The 25,282-nt window shown below is 36.3% G+C and overlaps 1 protein-coding gene across 4 annotated transcripts in view; it reads right to left on the bottom strand.

The window, feature by feature from the left end:
• Window positions 1–25,282, bottom strand: part of LOC131693826 (protein encore) — a 100,373-nt gene that overhangs the window by 56,985 nt on the left and 18,106 nt on the right. For 2 of the 4 annotated variants that reach the window (XM_058981998.1, XM_058981999.1), the window contains exon 1: window positions 12,938–12,986. The exons of the other annotated variants lie outside the window; for them this stretch is intronic. In XM_058981998.1, the coding sequence (XP_058837981.1) occupies window positions 12,938–12,971 (34 nt within the window). In that variant the 5' untranslated portion in view covers window positions 12,972–12,986. Of the gene's footprint in view, window positions 1–12,937; window positions 12,987–25,282 lie in introns of those variants that run through there. 4 annotated transcript variants of the gene reach the window in all.

The following is a 25,282-nucleotide window of genomic DNA, read 5'->3' as shown; positions in this document are numbered from 1 at the left end:
TCCCCAGATACTGTAGTTATAAGCAAAAATCACAGAATTTTTCTGCATTTTTCTCGCTATATCTCAGTAACCAAGCAGAATATGAAAATTCTGAAAACGCCACTTTGTAGAGTTTTTTTAGACAAGTAATGCGGCATATCTAGTTCCGTCAAAAATGGCGTTTCTTATAAGATAGCACAATAGCGACGATGTTGCTTATCAGGTTCTTGGCAGCCGTACATTTATATATAGTCAAGGCTCCGAAAATGGGAACCACAGACGAATTTTTATCTATTTTTGCGCCAACTAATTTTTTCCCGTATGTATATATCCTCTAATGTGAATGACGGCCAAAAAAAAAATCCATACGTGTCATTCATTAAAACTTGTTTATGATTCTCGCACGACCTAAAAATTACTAAAAACTATAAAGTACATGACACAGAGTTCCAGTATCTTCAACAGTTTTTTTTGTAAATTTTATTTTCTTCAATGTTCTGGAAGACAGCGAAACTATTTCGAACCTTTAAAAAGTTAATTTTCTGATTTTCAAAAAATTAGAACCACCCTACTCACTATTTAAAATAAAAGTATTATAAAGTGCAATATTTTATCATGAAAACGAAACTATATGTTGTATATTGTCCACCGTGAAAATAATTTAAGCATGTCACAAAAGGTGAATCCATGAAAAACCAATTTTGTAATATAACCTTTTCAGTTTTCATTTTTTTTTCAACCTATCCTTCAGATGTTGTTCAAAGTTTTTAAAGACGAATATTTTCTTCTAACATATCAAAATTCTAGCTTTTTTTATTCAAAAGATATAAGCACTTAATATATCAAAAATACATTTCTTAAAATAAATTTTATGAAGTTTTTAAAAATATCGTATTCGCCATTTTTTGCTCAATTATAACTCTAATCATGATTTTATTTATAGAATTAACTTTTGTTTGCCCCAATGAGTGGTATTGTTATTCTAAAGAACCCTATTTTTGACGAAAAATTGCTCATAAGTTTTGAGGATAAAAGTTAGATGTATGATGCCATGAAACAAATTATTCGCCTTCAAACAATCTTAAAGTTGTCTGAAGACCACTTTAGTTTTAAATCAATACCGCAAAAATTGTATAAAAATCGGCTATTCTAAGAAACACTAAGGAACACCCTAACCTTCGATTTTAAATTTGTTGTAAAATGAAAAATATGACAGATAGAGCTTAAAAAAATAAAAAAATGAAAATATGTGAAAAATATCTTTAAAATAAAATGAAAAATATGACAGACATGTCTTCAGCAAACTTTTCCAAAATTTGTCGTTCTACAACTTTGCTGAAGGTCCTTTGGCTCTAGCTAGAATGATTAAAAAGTTAATTTATATTACTATTTCTTAAACTATGTAGAACTAACAAGGAAACATATCGGAAAATACACAAGTGGAATAGCGGAGATCAAAGTCCGTGAAACAATATTCCGACTGGCTGGGATTCTGACCTAACATTCTTAGCCACTCTGGCGTAAACGCATTACCCTATGCTACAGTATATCTATGACTGGAGAATTGCCACTGCGCAGTATTGTGGGTTTTTCAAGGCTAATTCTGCTGTCTGCTAGGGGCAGTTATAATCTTTTGCTTGGAATCCCCGTAATTCTAACTCTAATTCTAACTCTAACTCAAAATCCTTTGATCGATTTCTACTTTGCTACTCTGGATAATAGTACCGATAATCCTACGCCGCCAGCTCTCTCCCTTCATTGATATAATGATGACTAGATTGATTTTTTTGGTATTTACTCGAACTTCTTCCTGTTCGCTCTGATTCCTCCTTTTTACTACCTCAGTAAACCTAATATTGACAGCTTAACGACAAAATTGAAAACATACAACAGCCATTAAAAACCTTCTACTGTTGAGTTTCCGTCATATCTTTACCACAGCACAAGAAGGCAGACGATCGCAAGCACTGCATGCTTAATACAGTCACCATTGAGACGAATAACGGCGGCGCTCATTTCATTTATTTTATGCATTTTTTGAATGTATTTATTTGATTCATTATATTAATTCTCTTTATTTTATCAAATTTATTATGTTTATTCTTTTTATTTATTTTATTATTCTTTGTTGTTATTAATTTATTTTTTACGGCTTAATGCGTTAGCTTGACTGAGCCGTGTGCCTGTTATGTTTTTATAATATGTACAAAGCAGAATTCCAACTAAAATTTGAGACTCATTTGATCTGCCTTCTTTCGCATTTTTTCAGTTTGTTTGTTTGATAAGGAATGGTACCAAATTTCTCTCACGCTATCGTACACGTCCTTGTCAGCAGCGGTATGGATATCTTGTTGTTCGCCATCTGTTTCGTGTTCTTTGGCGTTGCTATTCTATATCCGTTTTTATCGATGTTTGTTGCTTTATTAGTGGTGCTAGTTTTTTGGAGACACCAAACGCGATCATTGTAATTTTGACAGTTTGAAGATACTAAACGCATCAGGTATTGGTCAGCTGCTTGATTGTGTTTTAGCAGCGGATGTCGTAGGTTGTTTATTGGAATTTTTATACAGTAGATTGGGTATTCTAAGTTACTTTAGTGCATGGCTTTTAGTACTTGTTACAAAACTGGCCGGGGTATGCGCACAGCTTTTTTGCTTATTAAAGGGAGGGTATTGTTAATTCGGTAAAAAGATATTTTTTTCAAAAATTTGTTGTGGCAGTACAGTATATTCAATCCATTTCCATACAATAATGCCACAATTGAACAATATTTTGTAAAAACTTCATTTCAAAATACTGAAAATTGAACGAGTGACAATGTATCTCCGAAGACACCTCGTCGAAAAGTTGTTTTGGGTGTACACCATATCTCAAAATATTCTGCAATTTCGCACAGCTCTTCTTCACATCGTTTCCTAGGTAACTACAAGAGCTTTTATTTTTTCTCGATTTTTTTAATTTTTCGTAGCGCTTTGAAGCTAAAAGTCCGCTTTTTGCTTTAGAAAACGATTAACACATTATTGTAAAAATAATAGTACTTAAAAGGTCAATAATGTAAACAAGAACTGTGCAACATTCACGTGAATTTGAGTATGGTGTGCACCGCATTTTTCCAGCTGCCTCCTGAAGATTCACCGTCACTCACTCAGATTTCAATATTTTGCAATGAAAATTCAGTAAAATGGTGGATAAATGTATGGAAATTGACTAAAGAGACTAACACTTTCTGTAACGCAAAAAAAAATGGGGATGATATTTTTTCACCAATAATACCTTACGCCCCCTCTTAAAGTTGATTTTAAAAGTCCTATAGGAATGGATAGGTGTTTTGATTTTGAGAACTACTTGATAACCACAAAAATTATATCATAACTAAGAAAAACGCATCAGTTCACGTCGTATAGTCGGGCTGCAAGCAATGTTCCTAAATGTATGCATAAAAATATTAATCAATTTTTGGTATATGAATGATGTTCCTAAAGCTGTGAACTAGCTCACGGTTCAAGAATAAAAACATTGCTACAACCATAACTGTAGTCCACAAAAAGTGATATCTTCATAAATAAAGTCTTATATCGGCGTTTCGGAAGAAAAATTGACCACAATACCAGAACTCATTTTTACACGGTCCGTTTCCGTAGCACTCCGTCTAACTTCAAAAAACCCCAATAAATGGTTTCCAAACAAATATCTACCCTTAAAACTGCTGAGCTGCAAAACAAGCAGCTTAGGATATTTAAATGCCTCAAACAACCATTTAACTATTAACCAGGGGATTTTGCAGCATATGTTTCGAATCGGCAAACTCTGATATTCTACCAAAATAATTAGTTTACCGCTCTCGCCTTCAATGCCAAACCGAGCGAAAATCAAACCATGTTGGAATCACGGAAAACTAGGTCACCGCAAATCGAACCCAAATGAAACATTTCACTTGGTTATCTCACACTCAGCACGCGCACGACGTCGGCAGCATCCGAGCTGAGCATCGCAAACGCAGCTGGTCGCAAACAAAAGTGAGTTCGGAAAGAAAAACCACCATGCGTTTCCAGCAGAGCGAGGCACACACTCACACCAATTATTAAATAGTGCCACATGTTGGCGTGTATACATCCAACCAAATTAAATCAGATTTTACTGCTGTAGCAAGCACTGTCGGTGTTATTTTTGTCGTTGTCTGTTTGCCTCATTCGAGAAGAAAGCTTTCGGATTTTCATTATGCTCTGATTCTTATGCTATTGCACAAACACATTATCAGGGAAAATTAGAAACGCATACAGTCAGGTCAGTGTCATGAGCTCCGTTCATTCGGGTTGGTTCGAGTAGAATCTAGATTTTCATGAATAATGCTATTCAATTTGTATTGAATTATTCTAACGGATTGAAGATTTCCTATAGAAATGATGATTGGCATTGATTTTATAAGGGGAAGTGTGCCTATGATGGACACGTCAAGGTTTGAAGCATTGTTTCGAACGGTTTTTAGATATTTTTCTACTTTTGTCACATTAAAATTACAGTTCTGTTTGTGTTTTCACTTAAAGCGTTCTATCTGGAGAAAATTTAGAATAAAACGTAAGTAACAATGAGAGCCTCTCTTTGTTTACTTTCTCTTTCGATTATTACTACATCACTATTACACTTTGCACTAATTTACCAGTACAAATCGAAAGCCAACGGTTATTACTAGAATATTATGCAGAGTTGAGTACTAAATGTTGAAACCACAGAGTAATGAATAGAAGAGAAAGACCCCAATGAGTCCATTGTTACTTACGTCCTATTCTAAATTTTGATTATTGAGTTTTTAACGTTAGGGTAAGAAAAATCTTCAACCCTTTGCTCGCACTTTCGAGGTTTGGTGGTCCTATAGGGATCAGATTATCACTGGATGTAAAAATAAGAAAGATAGTTTAACTACTTACAACTTTGTCGAACACAGGAATTCAATACAGTTTTGTTAGGAGAAGTTACTACTTTTTTAATGAAATGGTATTTGAGTCAGTTTTGCATGAGACTTAACAACGTCAGTACTCTATTCTGATCGACTTTAATTTTTTGAAAAAAAATTTTAGGTTCAGCAAAATAATAAGTTTGAGAAAATTTTAGTACATAAAATATATCATCTTTTTGCTACAAACTTTGAGTTACACCCATACTTTACCGAATAAATGACTCCATCACTAATTGTTCAAGGGGTTATACTACTGTAGAGCATGAAAAAATAAGCATATTTGGAAAATTTTTCTTAGCGCGATAAAGAGGTGAATCAAGATATTGTTAAATAGAATTTATAACATTAGTAATGATTCGCACAAAATAATTTTTTGAGTAATTTCATCACAAGATGGCGGCTGTGCAACCTTTCTCCCCCCATGCAAGTTTTTTTGGAAGGGGTCCACAGCCGGAAATCTATCTTCCGTAAATTTTTATCTAGAACAAAAAACTAAAGTTTTTCTGATTTCTTATATCGATACCAAGCGATGTACGATTTTTCGATATTTTGATTTTACGCGTTTTTGTCATAAAAATCGACACAAAATTGTTAATTGAAGAAAAGTTAAGCAATAAAAAAATAAAATCCTACGTACGTTATTGGATAAATCAATTTTTAATATACTGTGAAAATTTCAAAGCGATCAAAAATCATTTGTTCGAGTTACATTTCCGGCCAGCAAAAAATGGTTTCGAGAAAAACGCGGTTAAAGTTTTCAGTTCAGTCGGGGTATACATAAAAAGCGCTGCGGCAGAATTGAAAATTTGAACTTTTATATATTGTTTTCGTCTTCCATGTTTTGGGATATCATTTTTAACATCCTTAAGCACATTTTAGACTAATAAATAAAAAATAATTTCTTTTTAAATTGTACAGTGGTGTAACCCCTTAATGAAGAGAAATAGAATATGAATATATGTTAAGAAAAGTTACTGCAAAATGCCTGTTCAACTACTTTGTAGAAGACACCATTGAAGATTTAGTGTTGGCGCTCTCTATGTGGTATAATGTGGAACAAAAAAATGACTCATATTACATACTAAAATCCTTCTAAACAAACTATTTAGCTAAACACAATCATTATTTCACAAAAATATAAAATAGACTACTGGTACACCAGCATGCGTTGTTGACTCCGGCATCGCTTCGATAAAAAATTTAGAAATGGAGGAATAATCGACCCCCAAGGCATCCCCGATCCAAAGAATATTCAGAGCAAAGGTTCGCTCAGATAAGGTTAGGTTCATGTTAGCCAATTCAAAGAAGCCAAGCGATATTGCTTGCTGCGAGTTCTTTACGCGGTGCTACAATGTGTCTATTCAAGCTGTAAGGGTAGAGATTGTATACGTCGTTAACGATGAGAGTTTCACATACGAGAATCTTCTGGAGTATGGGGTTGGCAGTTTTAGAGACCGCTTACTTCAGCCAGTAATGATACTCGATTGCAGACGTTTGCGTTTAATATTAGTCGCGTAGGATGGAAAGAAAATATACCCTCAATCAAATTTTTATCGGGTGACCTTCACTGGAACCGCTTTACCGAACTATATAAGCTTGCGTATGGTTGTTCTGCCTGTCCGTCTGTTTGTATCGTGGGTCATGAATTGTAGGAACAAAGCTCGCTGTTGAAAATGCGGCATTCTTACTATACGAAATATGTGAATGATTCGTACAGTAAGAATGCTGAAAAGTGTCCTCACTATGCAGAGAGTCTGCATGATATTTTGGCATGTCCCGTGTACAAACTACGCGAGAATAAACTAAAACGTTCCCGTGCGGGCATTCTTTCGCAGAAATGTTAAAGAAAGCTACGCCACCACCTTTTTCGATCTCTTTTACTCACTTGCCTGCTAACGTGAGCCAGGCTGATGAACCACAAGAGAGTACATTTACAGGGGCGCCTAGAAGTTATAGGAAGAGGAGGAACATTTCCTCACGTGAACTTCCTTGTAAAAACCATAAGCCATAGGGACACGGGGCTCCGACTTCTTTTGAAAGTACTGTAATCAAACCGAAGCAAGTAGGTCCTGATCTCGGAGGTTCTCAAATCAGAGAAGAACGCCAGCACATCCCGGAACAATAAAAACCACATTTGTTTCTTTGTTTCAGTTCGAGAATAATCGCGGCATTGGAATTATCAAACTATCGGACATTGTGGACGGGAAACTACAAACTTTCAATGTTACTGATCCTATTAAAAGTCCGTTGATAGCTTTTCTGCCTACACTAGGAACATGTTTGAAACAGTTGACTGCTAAATGGCCCCTCCTTTCAGCAATTGTATCCTTCGATGATCGATGAACTCATCGAACAAAATTACGGATTAGATCACTGTTCTACAGTGGAATTGCAGAAGTATCATCCCGAAAACCGATTGCTTCAAAATTTTAATAAATAGTTTGAGTTGCGATGCATTTGCTTTATGTTAAACTTGCTTAACTTCCGATATAGATCTCATATTTTCTTTTTCATTGTTGGATACATTAACCACTGCGACCCTGAAACAATAAAATTTACATTTTTTCCAATGCTTGATTTTGTGAAGCTCACAATAGAAAATTATTTTAGAACAAACTAGATTAAGGAACATAAATATCGTAAATATCATTGTATAACTCGATATACTCCCTACACGTAGTATTCATGCCTGCAATACAGTTGTTTTAGATAACAGTCTCAACGCTAAAGACACGAACTCTGTTACTACTTTTTGAAAAATTGATTCTCCATAATTTAAAAACTTCACTGATGACAGTATCAGAATTATGCCATTTGGACAGTAAGTTTCATTTTTACCAAACCTTCACAAACCAAATTTCTGGCTACGCCGCTGATTCCAAGTGAGTAGAATCGAAGCCATTCTACACTCGTCCACAGAAAACCTCTTCAAATATTGCCTATCTATTATAATACATTGAAGACCTGATTTTGTAGCCTAATTTGGAAATATATTTGATGGGCTCTAGCAGACGAACAAGGCTGAATTCGAGTAAATTCTTTCTTGAGCAAGTTTTGATTATCTTAGAAATGCAAATATTCAAAAATAAAAAATTCAATTTATTTTAAATTTAACGCTAGAAGACCTCTTTAAGATAAATTTATGTTAAATAATCAGAAATAGTTATCAGACTACATCAAGGAAAGAGAAGAATATTTTTATAGCTTCAGTTTATTATAAAGAAAGAAAAAAATATATATTTTTTCAATTGCATCGAACTCCACCAATTTTTTGGTAAATTTTCAAGGCGTTATTTTATCGACTTATTTCAAAATTTTGCGAACCTATTCCCATTCGTGCGATAGTTTATGTTAAAAGGATATCCTAAATTAATTAGTATACTTAAGGGTTTATATGTTGCAAATTGAGAAAATACAGAAATTTTCGGCTGTTTTCCTACACAATATTACAAAACACGGTGTCTTTGTCCAACAACTTTATTCAAAAAACTTTCGCATCCGCGAGACTTCAGGATACGAAAGAATGTACTTTACTTTTTTTTCGAAGATTTTTGTTTAAAAACGTAGGTTTTGTAAAATTGTAATGATACTAGCTCACATTTTTGCCACTAGGTGGTATAATAGACATTCTAATAATACTAAAATTGGGAATCAGATGAAAAATTTCATTGTCTACAACTTTGTAGAGAAATATAAATTGATATAAAATCATCCGAGAAAGTTATTAAAATTTTGTTAGTTTTTAGATTTGCTCAGGGCCTAATGGTTAAAAACTCGTTTTGCAAGGACTCACAAAAGTTGTTGGGTTTAGTTAAACAGTGTATTCAGATGAATTGAAGTGTTTACAAAGTCCCATTTCAAACGGAAAAAATATATTTTCAGATTCCGTCGGTTCTTGGGCGCCAATGATATTTTATGAATATGGAAGTCTAGAGAAGTGTTGACCAGGCTTATTCGATACCCTTACCTTTTAAGGGATCATCCATAAATGACGTAGCAGTATATGGGGGAGCGGGGAGTTTTGTATTTTGTGATGATGTGTGACGACAGGGTGGTAGGGGGTCATGTCATGCTACGTAGCTTTATTAAAGGAGAATAACTAACATCGTTTTTATTTATTTTTAATTTTGCGGGGACAAGGGGGGGGGAGAAATACCGTCAAGCTACGTAATTACCAGGGAGTATTTAGAGGTTTGTGATGAAATGCTACGATGTTGGAGGGGGGTGTTAAAAATCACTCAAAAAATGCTACGTCATTTATGGATCGTCCCTTAAAGATGTCAATTAAAATAGTAAACAGATTTTATTTTTTCAATCATGTATTCGTGTCTTCTTTATAATATCTATTTCTATTCTAGGGAATGGCTATTGTAATCTATAATTACTCTCCATCCTGATCAGATTCTGCATGGTAAAATACAATTGACTTAAATTCAAAATTTTCTATTTGAATGAACTTAATCAGACAATTCGAGTCATTGTAACAAATGACGAATTTTATTGCAGCATTTGATTGAAAATTTTGTTCGTCCTTTTCAAAATTAAAAGAAAGATGATTGAAAGAGAGAAAAAAGTTTGAGTTTTAGGTATATGTTTTATAACGTTTGGGGCAGATTCCATTCATCAGGAAGTATAAATGTAGAGTGGCGCTTGCACTCAAATTTCCAAACTCATTTTATTTCCAAAAGAAACACATTACACAAAGTCTTAGGAAAAGCCATCAAAAACAAGTTACATAATTTCCTTTAAGAATAAATTCCGGAAACGTTACTCGCAACAATAAACGAACAAGAAAGCATCGTGATGAACCATACATTCAGTAAATTCTCTTATTAATTTATGTCTTTTCATTGAATATTTCTCGCATAATATAAGAGCGAAGATCGTATATCAACAAAATTGGAAACTCAGTTCAGAATCTGGAGACAGTAACAGCAACACCTGTTTCGGGTAAAGGTTGTAATTTATATATCTACTTTTATATTGAGCTCCCTATTTTCGTACAATAGACAACCCTTTTATTTCTCATTGACAACTGCGATTTGTGTTCAGCGTAAAGCGATTCCGGAATTTCTTCTCAAAGAGAATTATGCCAGTATGCTTTGATATCTTTCTGCTTGGTTATGTGAAATGTGTTCCTTTTAAAGCCAAAGTGTGATTGGAGTACAAGAAAAGCCTTGTAAGTATACCGTTCGATGAACAGAAATCCTCCAATTTTTCCTAAAAGTTTACAAACTTGAACCTAAGTCTCATAGAATTATATTTTTTCCAGCATTTTTGTACTAATTTTGAAACGGTCTGGCAGGATTTTCAAATTATTAAATATCTAATCGAGTTTGTTGAAATATAAATGTTTAAATATAAGCCAAATGTATCTTTACAGGATGTTGATGGAAAAGGAAGTTGGTTCAAGATTATATCAGCCATCCTCCAGAACGAGGAAAGCAATGAAAATGAAGAAACGAATCTAGTTTTGACAGAAAAAAAACTGTTCCTTTTTACTACATTACCCAGACCCCCCCCCCCAATTTAATACAAAAATTTCTCTGCTCTTCTATATACCTCCTTGGTCATAATATATCATTTGTGCGTAAGAACAGGTGGAATCTGGAATTAAGTTTTATTTGCTTTCAGGTGGGACTTTGTCAGCACTCAGATTCTTCTGAATACACTGTTCAATTGAAGTAAACCATTTTTCACAAAGAAAAATATTTCTTGAAATTGGCTTATTAACTAATAGGCCCCGTATAAATTTAAAACTTCGACTAAATTTTAAAAATTTTCCCGAAAGATTTTAGATCGCTTTATAGTTCTCTACATAGTTGTAGACAAAGATATTGCCCATCCGATTCTCTTTTAGTAATATTTGAATATCTATAGCATTACCTAGTGGCAAAATATGAAACAGTTTCATTGCAAAACTGTTTTCAAACATAAAGTCTTTAAAATAAAAAGTTGTTTTGAAGCCCCCGATAGTGTAATTTACTTTTGATTGTAAATGAAAGGGCGAAGTCCTTTCTATCACATACTGAAGTTTTGGACATGCCGATTTTTTTTTCGAATAAACTTGTTTCACCAATAAACTTGTTTCACCAAACACACCGTGAAAAGCTTATCCCTAATAAGGTTGTTAAAAGTATGAAGTATTTGAAAATTTTTAATAGTTTTATTTTTTAATAAACGGAGTAGTGAGCGTCGCTCCACAACGTAGTTTATTTTTCATGGCTTGTGGTGAGCATCATTTTTCGATTTGCTGAACTGAAATTATGGAATAGAAGATAGCTTTTAGTATTCTTTACAGATTTAACCCGCCGCAAATGGCTTTGAATGAGACCCGCTGGAGCCCTAAGACGATTTCGCTAGATTTTCACAGCAGCGTGCACCCAGTGCACTAACGCAAGTAACGGAAGGTTGTCGAAAAGTTTCGTGAAGAAGAAAATTCCAATAATAATGGTGATTTTCCCGAACGGGTTTCGAGAGTTTTTTATTTGTTCTTTGGCATTAGGATTAGCGATCATAATTGAAATCAAAGATAATACTGGGAAGACACTTTTAGAAAAAGTCGATATCGAAGAAATTTTAAACCATGCATGCACTTTCAGAGGTAGCGTGATATCAAGAGCTGCAATTTCAGTTTTTAGTTCTCAGCGCGTTGGAAATTTGAGTAAACTCGATTATGAAGTATGAACTTCAAATTGATTAAAAAAAAATATTTTTTTTATATTTTTGGCTCAGCACAACATATATAGCATTAAAAGTTCCCATTTGCAAAACAAAAATTTATGCCTAAAAAGGAATCGTTAAGGTACGAGAAAAATTAATTATGATCAACTGAAAAAAATTGAAGAAAAACGGTTGGGTTGTTTTTCGGCAATCATGATCATGGAAAAATCATTTATGTAGACAATGGGTAATCTCCGCTATCGAATGTTCGATGATGGTTATCGACGTTTATCGGCGAAATAAAAACACAAACATATTGTTAGATCGTCCGGATGTTTCGAGCTACTCCTTCAGTAGCTTAGTAGTAGTAGAAATTAAAAACAGAGATAGTGCTAGTGTAACGAGGATTGAAGATTTGTCCGCAGAAGATGAGTTAAAGCCAGGAGTAGCTCGAAACGTCCGGACGATCTGGCAATACGTTTATGTTTTTATTTCTCCGAAAAACGACGATAACCATCATTTAACAAACATCATTTATGGAAAAACGACATTTCGAGAAAATTGAGTTTAAGATATCAAGTTACCACTGCCCTGGAAGCGCTGTAACTTTCGATCTCTTTCTCGGATCTCTATAAAAACTTGGGAAAATTTTCTCAACAAGTTGTACTTTCAGATAGAGTAATAAGCAAAATTTGATTTTTTGCAAAATAAAAAGATATGTAACCCATTAAAAATTTAAAATGTGAAATGCGGAAATTGGCATTTTCAAGGTGTGATGGTAGCGTGTCTTCTGAAATAAACAGACTGAATATATTATATAGTATAGTACTCATTCACAATTCGTGTTTTGCGTTTTTTTAGAGTATTTATCGATCAATTTGAATTTTTGAAGAATAGCTGCTAATTGTAGCAACTAGTTTGTGGGCAATATTTAATTGGATAAACCATTTCGTTTTTTTTCGACAGGAAAACTCAGTTTTTGTATCGCAGGGCCGAATTTGGGAGCTGGCTGGAGTTTCAGGTTCAATTATTTACTTACCTGAACATTTTAAAAAGTGCTTTTTCACAACATTTGAGAAAAAAGTCTATGTCTATTTTGTTATTAATTTCTAGTGCGTAGTAAGATGTTTTATTTTAAGTTGTTGTATATATACCACGCATCTCCGCTACATTTACTAGAGAAAAGCGACCAAAGACAATATTGGTTTCATATATAAAAAATAACGAATAACAAAGAGATATGTGTACTGAAAAAAATTCTCTATTCATACGTACAAGAATTTCAGCTCTCTCAATGAGATAAAATTTGTACTGAGGAAACGCTTAAACAATTTCACGTACCAACAATATTCAAATCCGCTCGCAAAAAGCACATTCATGGACACTATAATGATTGCATATTTCATCCCGTCAACATAAATCCGATTGAGCTCGAAAAATAAACATTACGTGGTTACTTCCTTTCTTGTTCTCACACACAATCAGCTTCTTTTTTAACGTACAAGCAACGTCACACACAACTCTTGAAGACGAAGTAAGCATTCTAGTGTACCCGGGGTACAACAATGCAATCAACTTTGTGCCGAAAATGTTTCCTTCATTCGCACAAGCACCCGCTCGAGTGTTCAATATCAATATCAATGTCAAGCATACGCAGATTTTCCCTAATTGCTTGTGTTGGTTTGCTTCTCGCCGTGTGCTTGTACTCGTGGATCAGAAAGGGTGTTCTGACCTGCAGCACGTTATAGGTTGTACAAATACCACTAAAACTGCTTTACGAATACAACATATTGGGCACCTGGGGAGTTTTTATGTGTGTCAAATGGAGCTATAGATGCCACAATGAAACTAACAGAAATATTTCTGAATAATCCATCAGCATAATTTAACAAACCGAACAGAGCTTCGAATACCGTAGTTCGATCAACGAAGCATCAATTGAGAAATGTACTTGCTTGATGTCGATAGTGCCTCGAATGTCAACAAAAAAGCGGCAGCTGCCTACTTAGCAGCGGAAAATCGATTTTCACCGAGATCACACGAGAACAAGGTGAGAGAACACTCGCTTCTGTTCGTCGCTCTGTGGTTGAATTCAAGACAGAACACGTGCAAGTGTGCATAGGAGTACCGTTTCATAGTTCGTTGTAGCCCGAAAGCTTTCCATAATTCCAACCAGGTATAAGCGTACAATTGAAATTATGCTACACTCCGGAAAAACCTTGACAATCAAAAGCAAGTCAAAGGTTGTGTAACGTGGATAACCAAGCGTCTCCATTACATTGACGTCGGACGTGAACGCATGGTGGTTTGTTGCGAAATTTGGTAGATACATGTAGAAACTTCCAATAAACATTGTTTACTTCTTTGTTGTGCGGTTAGGAAGAGTTGCTAGATTGTGTCTATTGAAACCACACATTCCCGCTAGCAGTATGCATTATCTTTTACTATAGCGCACATACTATCAACCAACAAACAACCTGCTCTTTGTCGTCTTGGTCTAGGTTTCAACTTTCGCTCACCAGCCCGAATCGTAGCTCCCACTACTCTAGACAAAGAGTGCCCTGTTCAGTCTCGGCTGTTTTGCCAGTTTAAATGGGTCACTGGTCCACTCTTTGCTATGGTTTCTACTAACTACAGTGGCACAGTTAAGGCTGGTTTCTTTTTAAGATGCCTGACAATTCAGCATTTCTCTCTGGCACTGTGCTATCACAGATGACAATTTATTCGGACTGAAAATGGTTGCAAAAGTATGTGTTGAACCAGCTGCCGCCATCTATCTGTGCTATCTTTTTCGTTTCTACTACATATCGTATGGGCACGCATTTAACAAGCTGTGGAACGCTTTTTAGCGACAAAGACGCCAGTTTGATTTTCTGTTTCAGCGGATATTGAAGCCAATTTTTAACGTACAGTCTAAATACACTCTATACATTAAGTATCATTCTAGTCTGTCAACACCAATCAGATGACAGTTATTAGGATGCAATGGACAAGCTTAAATATTTCCCTTGAACAGAGCACGAGCCAAATCAGGGTTGGCAATTTTTTTATGATTGAAATTGACTATTTTGCCTTTCTCACATAGAAAGGCTATGCAATCGCTCTAAAAATTGCTAACCTAATCCCGGTCCGGAGGGCCGAGTGTCATATGCCATTCGACTCAGTTCGTCGAGATCGGAAAATGTCTGTGTGTATGTGGAAAAAAATGTCACCTCTGTTTTTCAGAGATGGCTAGGCCGATTTGCACAAACTTAGTCTCAAATTAAAGGTACAACCTTCCCATCGGCTGCTATTGATTTTTTTTTATTGATTGGACTTCTGGTTTCGGAGTTACGGGTTGAAAAGTGCGACCACACAGCAAATTCTCATATAAACAGAAATGAAAAATTTTCAAAGGGGGTAGTAAGGGAAAATTTCAAAATGGAATTTGTATTTTTGATGACAAATGACTTAAAAATGCATGAAACGTTGAGATTTGATGTAACCTCGAAAATTTTTTTTTACGAAAATTGACTTTTTTGGATGTTCGTTTCCAAGAGCCATTTAGCTCCCCGCTTCGTCCTGATCTACTCGATCCAGTCCTCGATGGTGGACCTAGTGTACTCAACGGGCCATCCAGTAGGTGCTGGGGTCAGTCAAGCGATGCCGGGCGTAGCGTGGCTTCCGGTTCACTGGCGCCCCAACGACCCACTCCTAGCTTTTCGACGTGGTCTACTCGCTCTAATCCCCGGCGGTGGATCTAGCCCACTCATGAGCTACTACGGAACGCTACGCTAGCGGTCGGCGGCGGAATTTCTCCCGAAACCCGAGCTGTGGTTTCACAGCGGCACAGTCGATGGCACTACTTTGTTGGTCCCTTCGCCAGTTTCTCTGCAGCTTGGAGACTATACTCGTAACTCGTGGATCCCAGATACGCTCGTCGTGGCACATCTCTTCGACGATATTGTCAACCCACACCTCGAACTTCTTCGCACCTAGGGTATTCGAATATCGCGTTTCCCGGCGTCTTTTGTGCGTTCACACACTCCAGGCAAAGAAATGACAAAGCATGTCCAAACCGATGCAGATACTTCCGGAAGCATCCGTGCCCGGACAAAAATTGCGTTAAATGGAAGTAGTTCACCTCGCCATGCTTCGTACGTACCCACACCGATACAAGTAGAAAGTAACTTCTCAGAACCTCGCACAAATAATCCCGCATTCCGTGCAGTACTACGGAGCTGGGGCTGTAGAACGCGTTCTTCACGTCGATCGCAACTATGGCGGTCCACAGTTCAAATCCATTTCCGGAATCCGAACTGCCTTTGCGATAGTCCGCTCTCACTTTCAGCATAGTTCGTCAGCCTGTTGAAGATGACCCTTTCCAGAAGTTTACCGCGACATATAGGCTGATTCGATGATTTCCCTAGTTTTTGCAGCAACACCAATTTATGGATCTTCCATCTGTCCAGGAAGTAGCCTGTAGAACTATCCTGAAAATGTCTGGAAACGCCAGGATCGCGGTTTTCAGTGCCACGCTGGAGATACCGTCCGGACACGGAGCTTTCTTCGCTTTCAGCCCTTTTGCCACTCTAAGGAGCTCGTCATTGGAGACTCGATCGTCACCAGCATTTCCCTCGACTGCATTAACGTACGGCAATTTTCAAATTACTCCGCTATAATTTTCAAATTGTCAGCGCACATTTCTACTAGCGTCGTTGGACGCTTGATCTTGGCCGTCAGGACACGGTAAGCGTTGGTACAGGAGTTAGCATCTACTTCTCTGTACCGCTCCTTGTAGCAGATGGACTTACTAAGCACTATCTCGCTTTTATGCCACCTTACACTCTTCTCTGATTGCCTTAGATCTTTTTCTCTGAACGCGTCTTCTCGCTTTCAGATAGGCTGCACGGAGGATAATGAGCCTTTCGTTCCACCAGTACGCCGGACGCTGGCAGTTTCTCGGCTTCATTTTCCTCAGTATTGTTACGTCAAACGCCGTCGCAAATGTTTCCGACAGCTCATTGGCATACGAATTTGGAGGGAGGTTGTCAGTATGAAGTGCTTTCACAAAAAGGTCCTTGTCGAAGTACTTTATTTTTCATTTCCGCTTGCCTGTCCTCACTCTCCGCGTTACAATGCAATTCCGCCGACCAATGGTGTAGTGGATCGCTTGGTGCACACATACCCGACCAGGAGAAAATAACTGGCCAACCCGAGCATACTATTTTCTGGTATCATACCAAAACCTGGTATTAATTGATTATTAATACCTCATTGAGGTATTAAGCAGGTATTGAAGAAACATACTTCAATACCTGCATAATAACTCAATGATGTATAATATCTACTCTATTTTAGTATTATTTATGTATTCCAGTGATTTGTACAAATACCAAATCAATACCTTATTGTATACCTCCAAACAGTGAATTTTGTTGTTGGAAGGTTGAAAAGGTTTAGTTATTATTCGGGTATTATAATAACTCGTTTCATTTTCAACTAGTTATTTGTGGTACATGTCTCAGTTATTATTTCAGGTATTTTACCTCTTATGCAAGGCTCCTCAATACCTTACTGTGGTGTTCAAGTATTGGGCGTTCATTATGGGAATTTTTTGGAAAGGACTTGACGAGTGGATGCCAAATATAGATGTCTGAGACTATTTTCAAACCAATATGGCGACTTCCGGTTAAGCGGAATTCTCTAAAACTCAGTCAATTTGCGTATTTTTGGAACGGGCTTGACGAGTTTGTCCATCGTCCCATAGGTATTGAGACATCAAGCCCCTGGGGCAATCAGTCCAACTTCAGTGCTATCGTTTTATTCGTTACTTCTAATGGATTAATAAAGAAATATTTTAGTATACAGGTCATTTTCGATTATCCGTAGAAAAAGACTCGATTATTCGTAGTCCGAAGAAATTGTTTCAATTGTCCGCATATTATTTTTTCTAAAGCTACATTACACATCTATAATTGTAATTGATACCAACAACAGTTTCTAAAAGAATAAATATTTTCTAAAAAATTATGTAATCTTCATAGAAATACAGAAATTTTATTTAATTAGCATATAATTTTGAATTCGATGCGATGACTTACATATTTTCGTACACCAATCGATTACAATCGATATTAGCTACAATATTTGGAAAACCAGAATTTTATGTTCTCACAAAATCTTCTCAAAAATACGTAAAAATACAGAAATTTTGCATTTTTTACAAAAAAACTTTTTTTCTATCCCAAATTTATATACAAAAATCGATAGAAACTGATATCAGCTACATTTCCTTGAAGCACAAAATTTTAAACTCTTAAAAATTACAATAATTTGGGAAAATAAAGAGATTTCATTTAATCAACAAATATTTCAATTCAATGCGGTGTGCTATAAAATTTGATGCACCTAATCAATTGGCTACCAACTACATTTTCCTGTAGATGACTGATTTTCTATGTAAATTTTAGCATGAATGCAATGACCGATTTTATGAGCCCCATTATGTATTTAGGACTGACGAAATCTGAACATATTGATATCAGGTTGTTTGGGACTATCTAAGGTATGAAATAAAACCATAAAATACTCTTTAGAATCAGTATATTATCGCATCAGTTTTAAAAAAGATTGAAACTTTTTAAATACTTTAAGAACATCGATATTTTGAATTTTTAACACACTTACGCAAAGGCTTTCGCTTTAATTCCATCGTGTAACATAGGGGAATTAAATCAGAAGACTTTGTCTTAAATGTGGCTGACAAAATCGGGTCAAAAAGCTGACAAAATCTGTTGCAGAAAATTTCGGAAGCGGATAAACACGAGGACTAGTAAAATAGGATCTTTACTGTTGTCAGTACTTTGCACCGCCCTGTAAAGAACAGCGCTAATAATTCTTTACGAAGCCTTTAAGTGACTCCTGAAGCCTGAACAGCCTTTAAGTGACTCGATAGAACGCCGAACAATGGCCAAATGAAAATCCTGGATGATGTTTCCACCAAGCAAACAAGAGAAAAAAGTTTACTGTGCGACGATGTATAACAAACTGAATCATTTAATGCGTTCGAACAAGCAAATTTATAGCTAAAATATCCAAGAGCCAAGATTCAGCTAGTTTCTTATTGACTCGCTAAACAATACCCGGATGGAATTTTACAATAGCATTTACCCTACAAACAATCATAAAACAATAAATATTATAGTTATTACTGTTTCAACATTGTTCGATGCCAAGTTCTCACAGTAGATTTACAATAAAATTTCAAGTAACTATAAATTTCACTGTTCAGCAAAAAAACTGATACAGTGCATTCACATTAAATTATACTGTTTTCGAGAAAAAAATGTTTGGAGAAAAATTGATTTTTTTAATGTTAAGAAGTCTATTTCACATTGAAATTTACTGTAAAAACGTTAAAGTTTATTGTTTTTGTATTGTAGCATAACACTAAAACTTACTGTAATTTTTTTTATCCCTTTATGGGAAGCTAGGGCCGAGGGTGGTGGCTAGCGGGTTTCATACATCCTTGACCTGACGGACAAAGCTATGGTGCCTTGAACACAGGCAACGCAGATCCAAGGCCATCATTGAAATGATAAGTTCTGCGTTTGAGATGTACTTCCCCCGGTTGCCAGACGAATACCTGTAATTATTACTTGTTGCTTTGTATGTATGAATCTAATGTTCAGTCCTGGGTGGTGTATGCGTGGAAGGTGTGGTTTTTAGCGTTCGAGTCCAGGAGTGCATATCTGTCTGGGTTAGCGTGGGCGTTTACTAATTGTGTAATAGTGTGATCGCCAAAGCTCGAGCATATGAATGCCAGCGTGTCTCCAACTTTGCGTGCATAAATCCGGTTTTAGATCCATGTTGCCATTCGCACATTCACGTATATTCTCGAACGATCGCGCGCGGACCGTGAATCTAATAATTAATTTTCAGTGTATGGTAGAGAAACGTGTTGTCTAGTGAATATGAGCATCATTCCCGATCGGTCCAACTGAAGGCATGAGTCTAGGCTGATCGAGAGTAGAGAATTCCGAACGTAGCCGGTCTATGATCGCGCGAGTGGTGGGTTAATGCTTGAGACCGCGGTTGTAAAGTTATAGGTGCTGAAAAGTTCACTTAAGTAAAGGGGTGTTGGTGAAATTGCGAGCGTAGGTGTGTGTAGATGATTGAAATTGTAATGTAAGTTCGCGTTTTTGACCAGGTTTGTGTTATCGCGAAAGTTAGGGGCGTTTGCACGTTTTGGATGTGAATGTATATGGGAGAATATGCAATTGACTGTGCTAGCGAATATCAGTATGAACCCAACTTAAGATACAGTAATAAAAGGAAAAATAACATGCCGAATGTTTCTTTTTTTAGGTCAATAACCGTGCATTGAAGAATGCTCAAAAACTCTGAACTAGGCCCCGTCGAGTCCAGTCTGTCCGTCTCGTCCTGTCGTGTCTGGGGTTTCCAGGTTACATGCATTCACCAGATGAGACTAGCTTATGTCAGCTTACTTGTGCACTGGTTTCGTAGAATCGAGGCGATCATCGAAATGATAGATCCTACGAGTGAATGCACTTGGCCCAGTCACCTGTCAAGCATTTGTGTATTTGTGTGTGTTGAGATATGTGTAGAGCCTGTAAATAATATTTTAATACGAATATTTTATACTTATAAGAAATGTGTAATATACTACTTGCAGTTTGTTGATCGTTCCTACTTATCTGATACCATCGAGTATGAGAATACATATCCATTGTTATAAAACCTGGCGACGTCCGATGGCAGAGAAGAATCATTGTTGGCAGCAATGTTGCTCTTCTTGGATGTATGAGCTCAAAAAGGTCATCACAAGAAAATAACGCATGAGACCGAAAATAAATAAAAAAAAATAAAATAAAGAGAAGAGTTAGTATTGTTATTGAGTATTAATATTATGCCGATTTTTTTCGAGAGTTGTCCTACTGGAACTGTAGAGCTAATTGATTTAATTAAGGCATGGACCCAGACTTCTGGAATCGGGGATAGAGACTTCCGGACGCGAACGATTCATGAATGCGCGAGTGCGGGGGACTGTAGGTTCACGCTTGAGACTGCGTTTGAGTGATTACAAGTGCCGAGACGTTCATATTATCACCGGGATGTTATAATGTCTGGAAGAGCGCGAGTATAGGTTGGGTGGATGGTCGCGAAGGGCTCAAGCATTTTGATATTTTTTTTGTCGCGTGTATGTGACTTTGCATTCGATTTTTATGTAGTTTCGCGCGAACACGGGCATTTGGAGCTTCACTCTCGAGACCGGGATTGTTAATTTATAAGTGCTAAACCATTCACTTAGTCACCAGGGTGTTATACTTTTTACGAGATCGTGGGTGTAGTCGTGCGTGGATGATCAAGAAGGACTCGAGCGTTTGTATGTGGACGTTTTTGTCGCGTGTGCTAGTATGTAACTTCGCGTGGACACATTATTTTTATAAGCGTGTGGCCATTCGCATGTTCGCGTATTCTTCAACGATCGCACATGGACGTCTTGTCTAGTTTTTATTTCTATTGGTCCAACTAAAGGCATGAATTTGGGCTGCTATGATCAAGGGCGGAGACTTCCGGACGTGACCGATTCATGATTGCGCGAGCTTAGGTTCTTAGGTTCCAACGTTCACCTAATCAATCGGGGTGTTTGAATATTGGCGAGATCGCGGGCGTTCGTATTTGTGACCAGGTTTGTGTTATCGCGTAGACCACGTTTGTACGTTTGGAATGAGGTGCCTGCAGAGAGAATTGGGCCCTAAACCCACATTGTATATTATTTGACCATGGCAGTGGATAATAAAGGTCGCCAAGTTAAGTACTAAAATTGATCACAATGTAGCTTAACTAAAAAGAAAATAATCGTATCCCAAGTTTATGTGATATAATCACTGTAATACTGCTTTGGTGGAAAGGCCCCCGGACCACATCAAGGTACAGTATCATGCCGAGGGTAAAACTTACTGTAAATTATTGTAAAATTACTGTACTGTCACAGTGAACATCATGGTTTTGTTACTGTACATTTCTATTCGGGTATCTCTAGAGCGCATGATGACGATGATGATACCGCTGCTGATTGAACAACGCATGCTTCTTGATGTCGTGCGCATAAAAAGTTGTGCACTTTTGATATTCGTAACGTGTGCAAAATTCATCCCCCTAAGAAATTCATGTTTCAAAATCGTCCAATGCTGGTTCTTTGTTGGAACAACGTTGGATGGTTTTGAAACATATTTTTAGGCTTCTCAGTGGAATATAGCGTGTTGCTTCTCTTTTAGAGGATTCCCAAAGTTATGTTGTTTTATATAAACCGGTGCAGTGTTGCGTAATCTCAAAATCAGTTGTTATTTCTGTCTGAATTTACCGAAACCAGTATTAAGTTGACTGAAGTTTCACGCAGAGGATTTAGACGCATAGTCTTGATTATTAGACCAAACATAATTTTTTTAATTCAAATTAATCGAACACAATACTTTAAAATAAAATAAGTTGGCTAAATAACTTATTACATGTCTTACATTAACTTTATAGAATATAAAGTGATCGATATTCGTCCATAAGTCAAACATTAATGCATGTACCATAAGTCAAATATTGATGCATGTACCTTAGATACTGTTTTTCAACATATAACAAATATATTTCATGAAGAAAAAAACATTTTTTTTATTCGATTATCCGGATGATTCGATTATCCGAAGCGAAATTTTTCTGCACCCTACGGATAATCGAATCTGGCCTGTACTTAGATACCCAGACGCAAGACGTTGTGATTTTCTAATTTTTTCTTGGTTGAGCATTGCTTTGTGTTCGTATTAATTTTATTCAGCGTATTAAATTAATTAATTTTATTGTCTTTATTTATTTTATTAATTTTGTTTATCTATTTGTTTTATTCAATTTATTAACTTTACTCTTTTTTAAATTTTATTCATCATGTTCATTTTAGTCTTTTTATTATTTTATTTATTCCATTTATTTTACTAAATTAATTTATTTTATTTCGCTTATTCATTTTACTCATGTTAATAATTTAATTCCTTTTTATTCCTATTTAAATTTTATTCATTTTGTAACGTTTATTCTTTTCATTTTGTTTATTTAATTCATATTTTATTTCTTTTAGTTATTTTATTCATTTTGAAAATTTTATTCCTTCCATTATTTTTTTCCATTTCTTAGGCGTTGCGCAGAATTAGAGAACAGGATATACACATATTTTTTCAACCGTCCACACTGAATAAAACTTTTCGCAATTTAATCAAGATTTTCAAGACTCCAGTTCCAAGCACCCATAAAAACTTCGTATGAACAACTAAGAAGTCAACATTTCATGTTTCCCAATACATGTAGAAAACATCTCGTCGTCATTTGATTTTGTTAAATTCCAGAGAGAAAAATTACATTTCATATCTCCATTGCCCCATCGAAAAGTTTTGTGGAAGATACAACAAAGTTCATCAATCATTCGAACACGCAGCCAAGTAGTCTACGAAGAAAACTTACAACACACACACACCAGTCTGGTAAGGAAACGATAATAATGACTTCGCAGAATTTCCTTCCTTACCGACTGCTAGTTCTTCGATAGCTGTAAGCTTCAGATTTCTTGGGAATGGTTTAGAAAATCAACAATAGAAAATCGATAAGTGTGGTTCCGTTGAAAAACTGTTTCAATTCGTTTATCTATATATATTTTGCACGCGGTAGCTGAAAGCATGATTTTCCGCTTTTAAGTAAACAGTGGTATTTTTTTTGGCTGGGACAGTCTGCTTCATCCATTGTTCAAATACACCGCAAACCGGATCCAATTCCTTCGACTCTAAAGCACAATATATATACTAATGTTCAAGCTTCGAGCAAAGATTACCTGGCTTCTATGGGAATTACAAGCACGACGAGCGAATGATGTGGCAGCTTTTTTCTTCCGCTTTTCATGGGCTTCCGATTTCCGCTCGTCTACACGCTCGTAAATATATACCACACAAGGTGAATGTCACGTGGTTTGCACCTCCTTTACTGTGAAACAGCTCCCGCCTAAGCAATGCAAACCTTCATTTGCCGGAGCAACTAAATCCATAGCCAGCGTGGGCAGCATGCTTATACTATCTTCAATATTGAAGTTGCTTCGCCGAATCCAAACCGATAATGCCGTGTCGCACCCTGTAGTCGCGTTGTGGTCACATAAACATGAAAACCCACACTAACTGGTCAGCGGAAACCGAAAGCGAAACTAACAACGGACTATTGATTAATTTAATGGTTCTTTTGGAATAGATGAAATGTTTGCGTTAGTGGGTTAAGTACAAAATCCTAAGCGATAACTGCCAACAGGAGGCGGGAGGAAACTAATTTTCAAAGGTTCCGTGTGGCGATAGCTCACCGACCGTTGGTGTTCGCTGCTGGCAGGACGAATTATTGATTCGATTCTGTCGGTCACTACTGGCTGGTTCACGGCCGGTGGTTCGCATTTCTGATTTGATAAAGAAGTGATTGCGTAATATTTACGTACCTGGAAAGAAAGGGAAAACATACATTACAGAATCATGTTTAAGGTGGATGGTACATAATGGAGTAAATAATTTCTCGTTGGGGTGACAAAAGTTTTTATTTTCCAATCAAAATGAAATGAGCCTTTAGGCTTGTTCTAGAGAAAAATTTGAGCCGATTACTCGTACAATGACTGAGACAGATGTTGAAGTAACCTATGTTGTATGGTCTACATACGTTTACTATTTTTAAAAATAATATTTTCAACCAGAAACACCATAGTTTTTATATCCTCTTTCTATGCGAAATTTCTTCGACACCTATAAGCAAACTAAAAATAAATTACGACTATGAAACAAGTATTCATTTCTTATTCCCTTGACATTGGGACCGATGGGCTATTTGGGAAGAAACAGAGAAACAACGTCAGCATTTGGTGGAGGTTACTGCTTGTTTTAATCCCCCGCGCCCCAGAGAATTTATTTGGTCGTTTTCCTGTGGCCTGATGAAAAGTTTTAACCCTCTCAGTACCGCAACATAAAGGCTTAACAAGTTTCTATAAATTTGAAACACTAAACAATCTCAAATCTATTGAACAATTTAGATAAACGTGATATTACATTCGCCAGCTATAAATAAGTGCTCATAACAATAAACCAAATGAAGATCTTTTATCCAATTATTCACTTATTCAAATTGGTTGTTATAACCATATCATTCTCAGCTGATTCAACTTCAAAGAAAAAGACTTGTTTTAATCCATCTAATAGGAGTAAGTGTGCCGTTCTCATTTATGCAAAATGGAAATCCATGGCTAGTTATCTTCAATATAAAATGTCGATTAGATTGTTATTACACAATGTGTAACAACAATCTAATTTAAAGTTGTTATGTCATAACAACTTTAAATTCAGTCTACTTTCTACTTCTGCCGCAGTCAGACGTACAATCGAGCCAAGTGAACAACAGGCCTCTCGATCTAGTGTGCATTGTCTCGAGAACAAAGGAAATATCGGATTATTCTTGTCATCATGAGTAAAGTTGACGAAAAAGCGCTACTTCGACCCAACGCTGCGGTCGTTGACTTTAAATTTTGTTTAAAACGACCGTGTTTTAGTGAAGTGGAATACCTTCTGAAGGTAAAAATGCAACTTAGGCTTGCGGAAGTCTTGTACCTTCAGTATCATCATC

The sequence above is a fragment of the Topomyia yanbarensis genome, chromosome 3, assembly GCF_030247195.1.
Source record: "Topomyia yanbarensis strain Yona2022 chromosome 3, ASM3024719v1, whole genome shotgun sequence".
In the NCBI taxonomy this organism is placed as follows: domain Eukaryota; kingdom Metazoa; phylum Arthropoda; class Insecta; order Diptera; family Culicidae; genus Topomyia; species Topomyia yanbarensis.
This window is presented reverse-complemented; position numbering and strand designations above follow the sequence as displayed.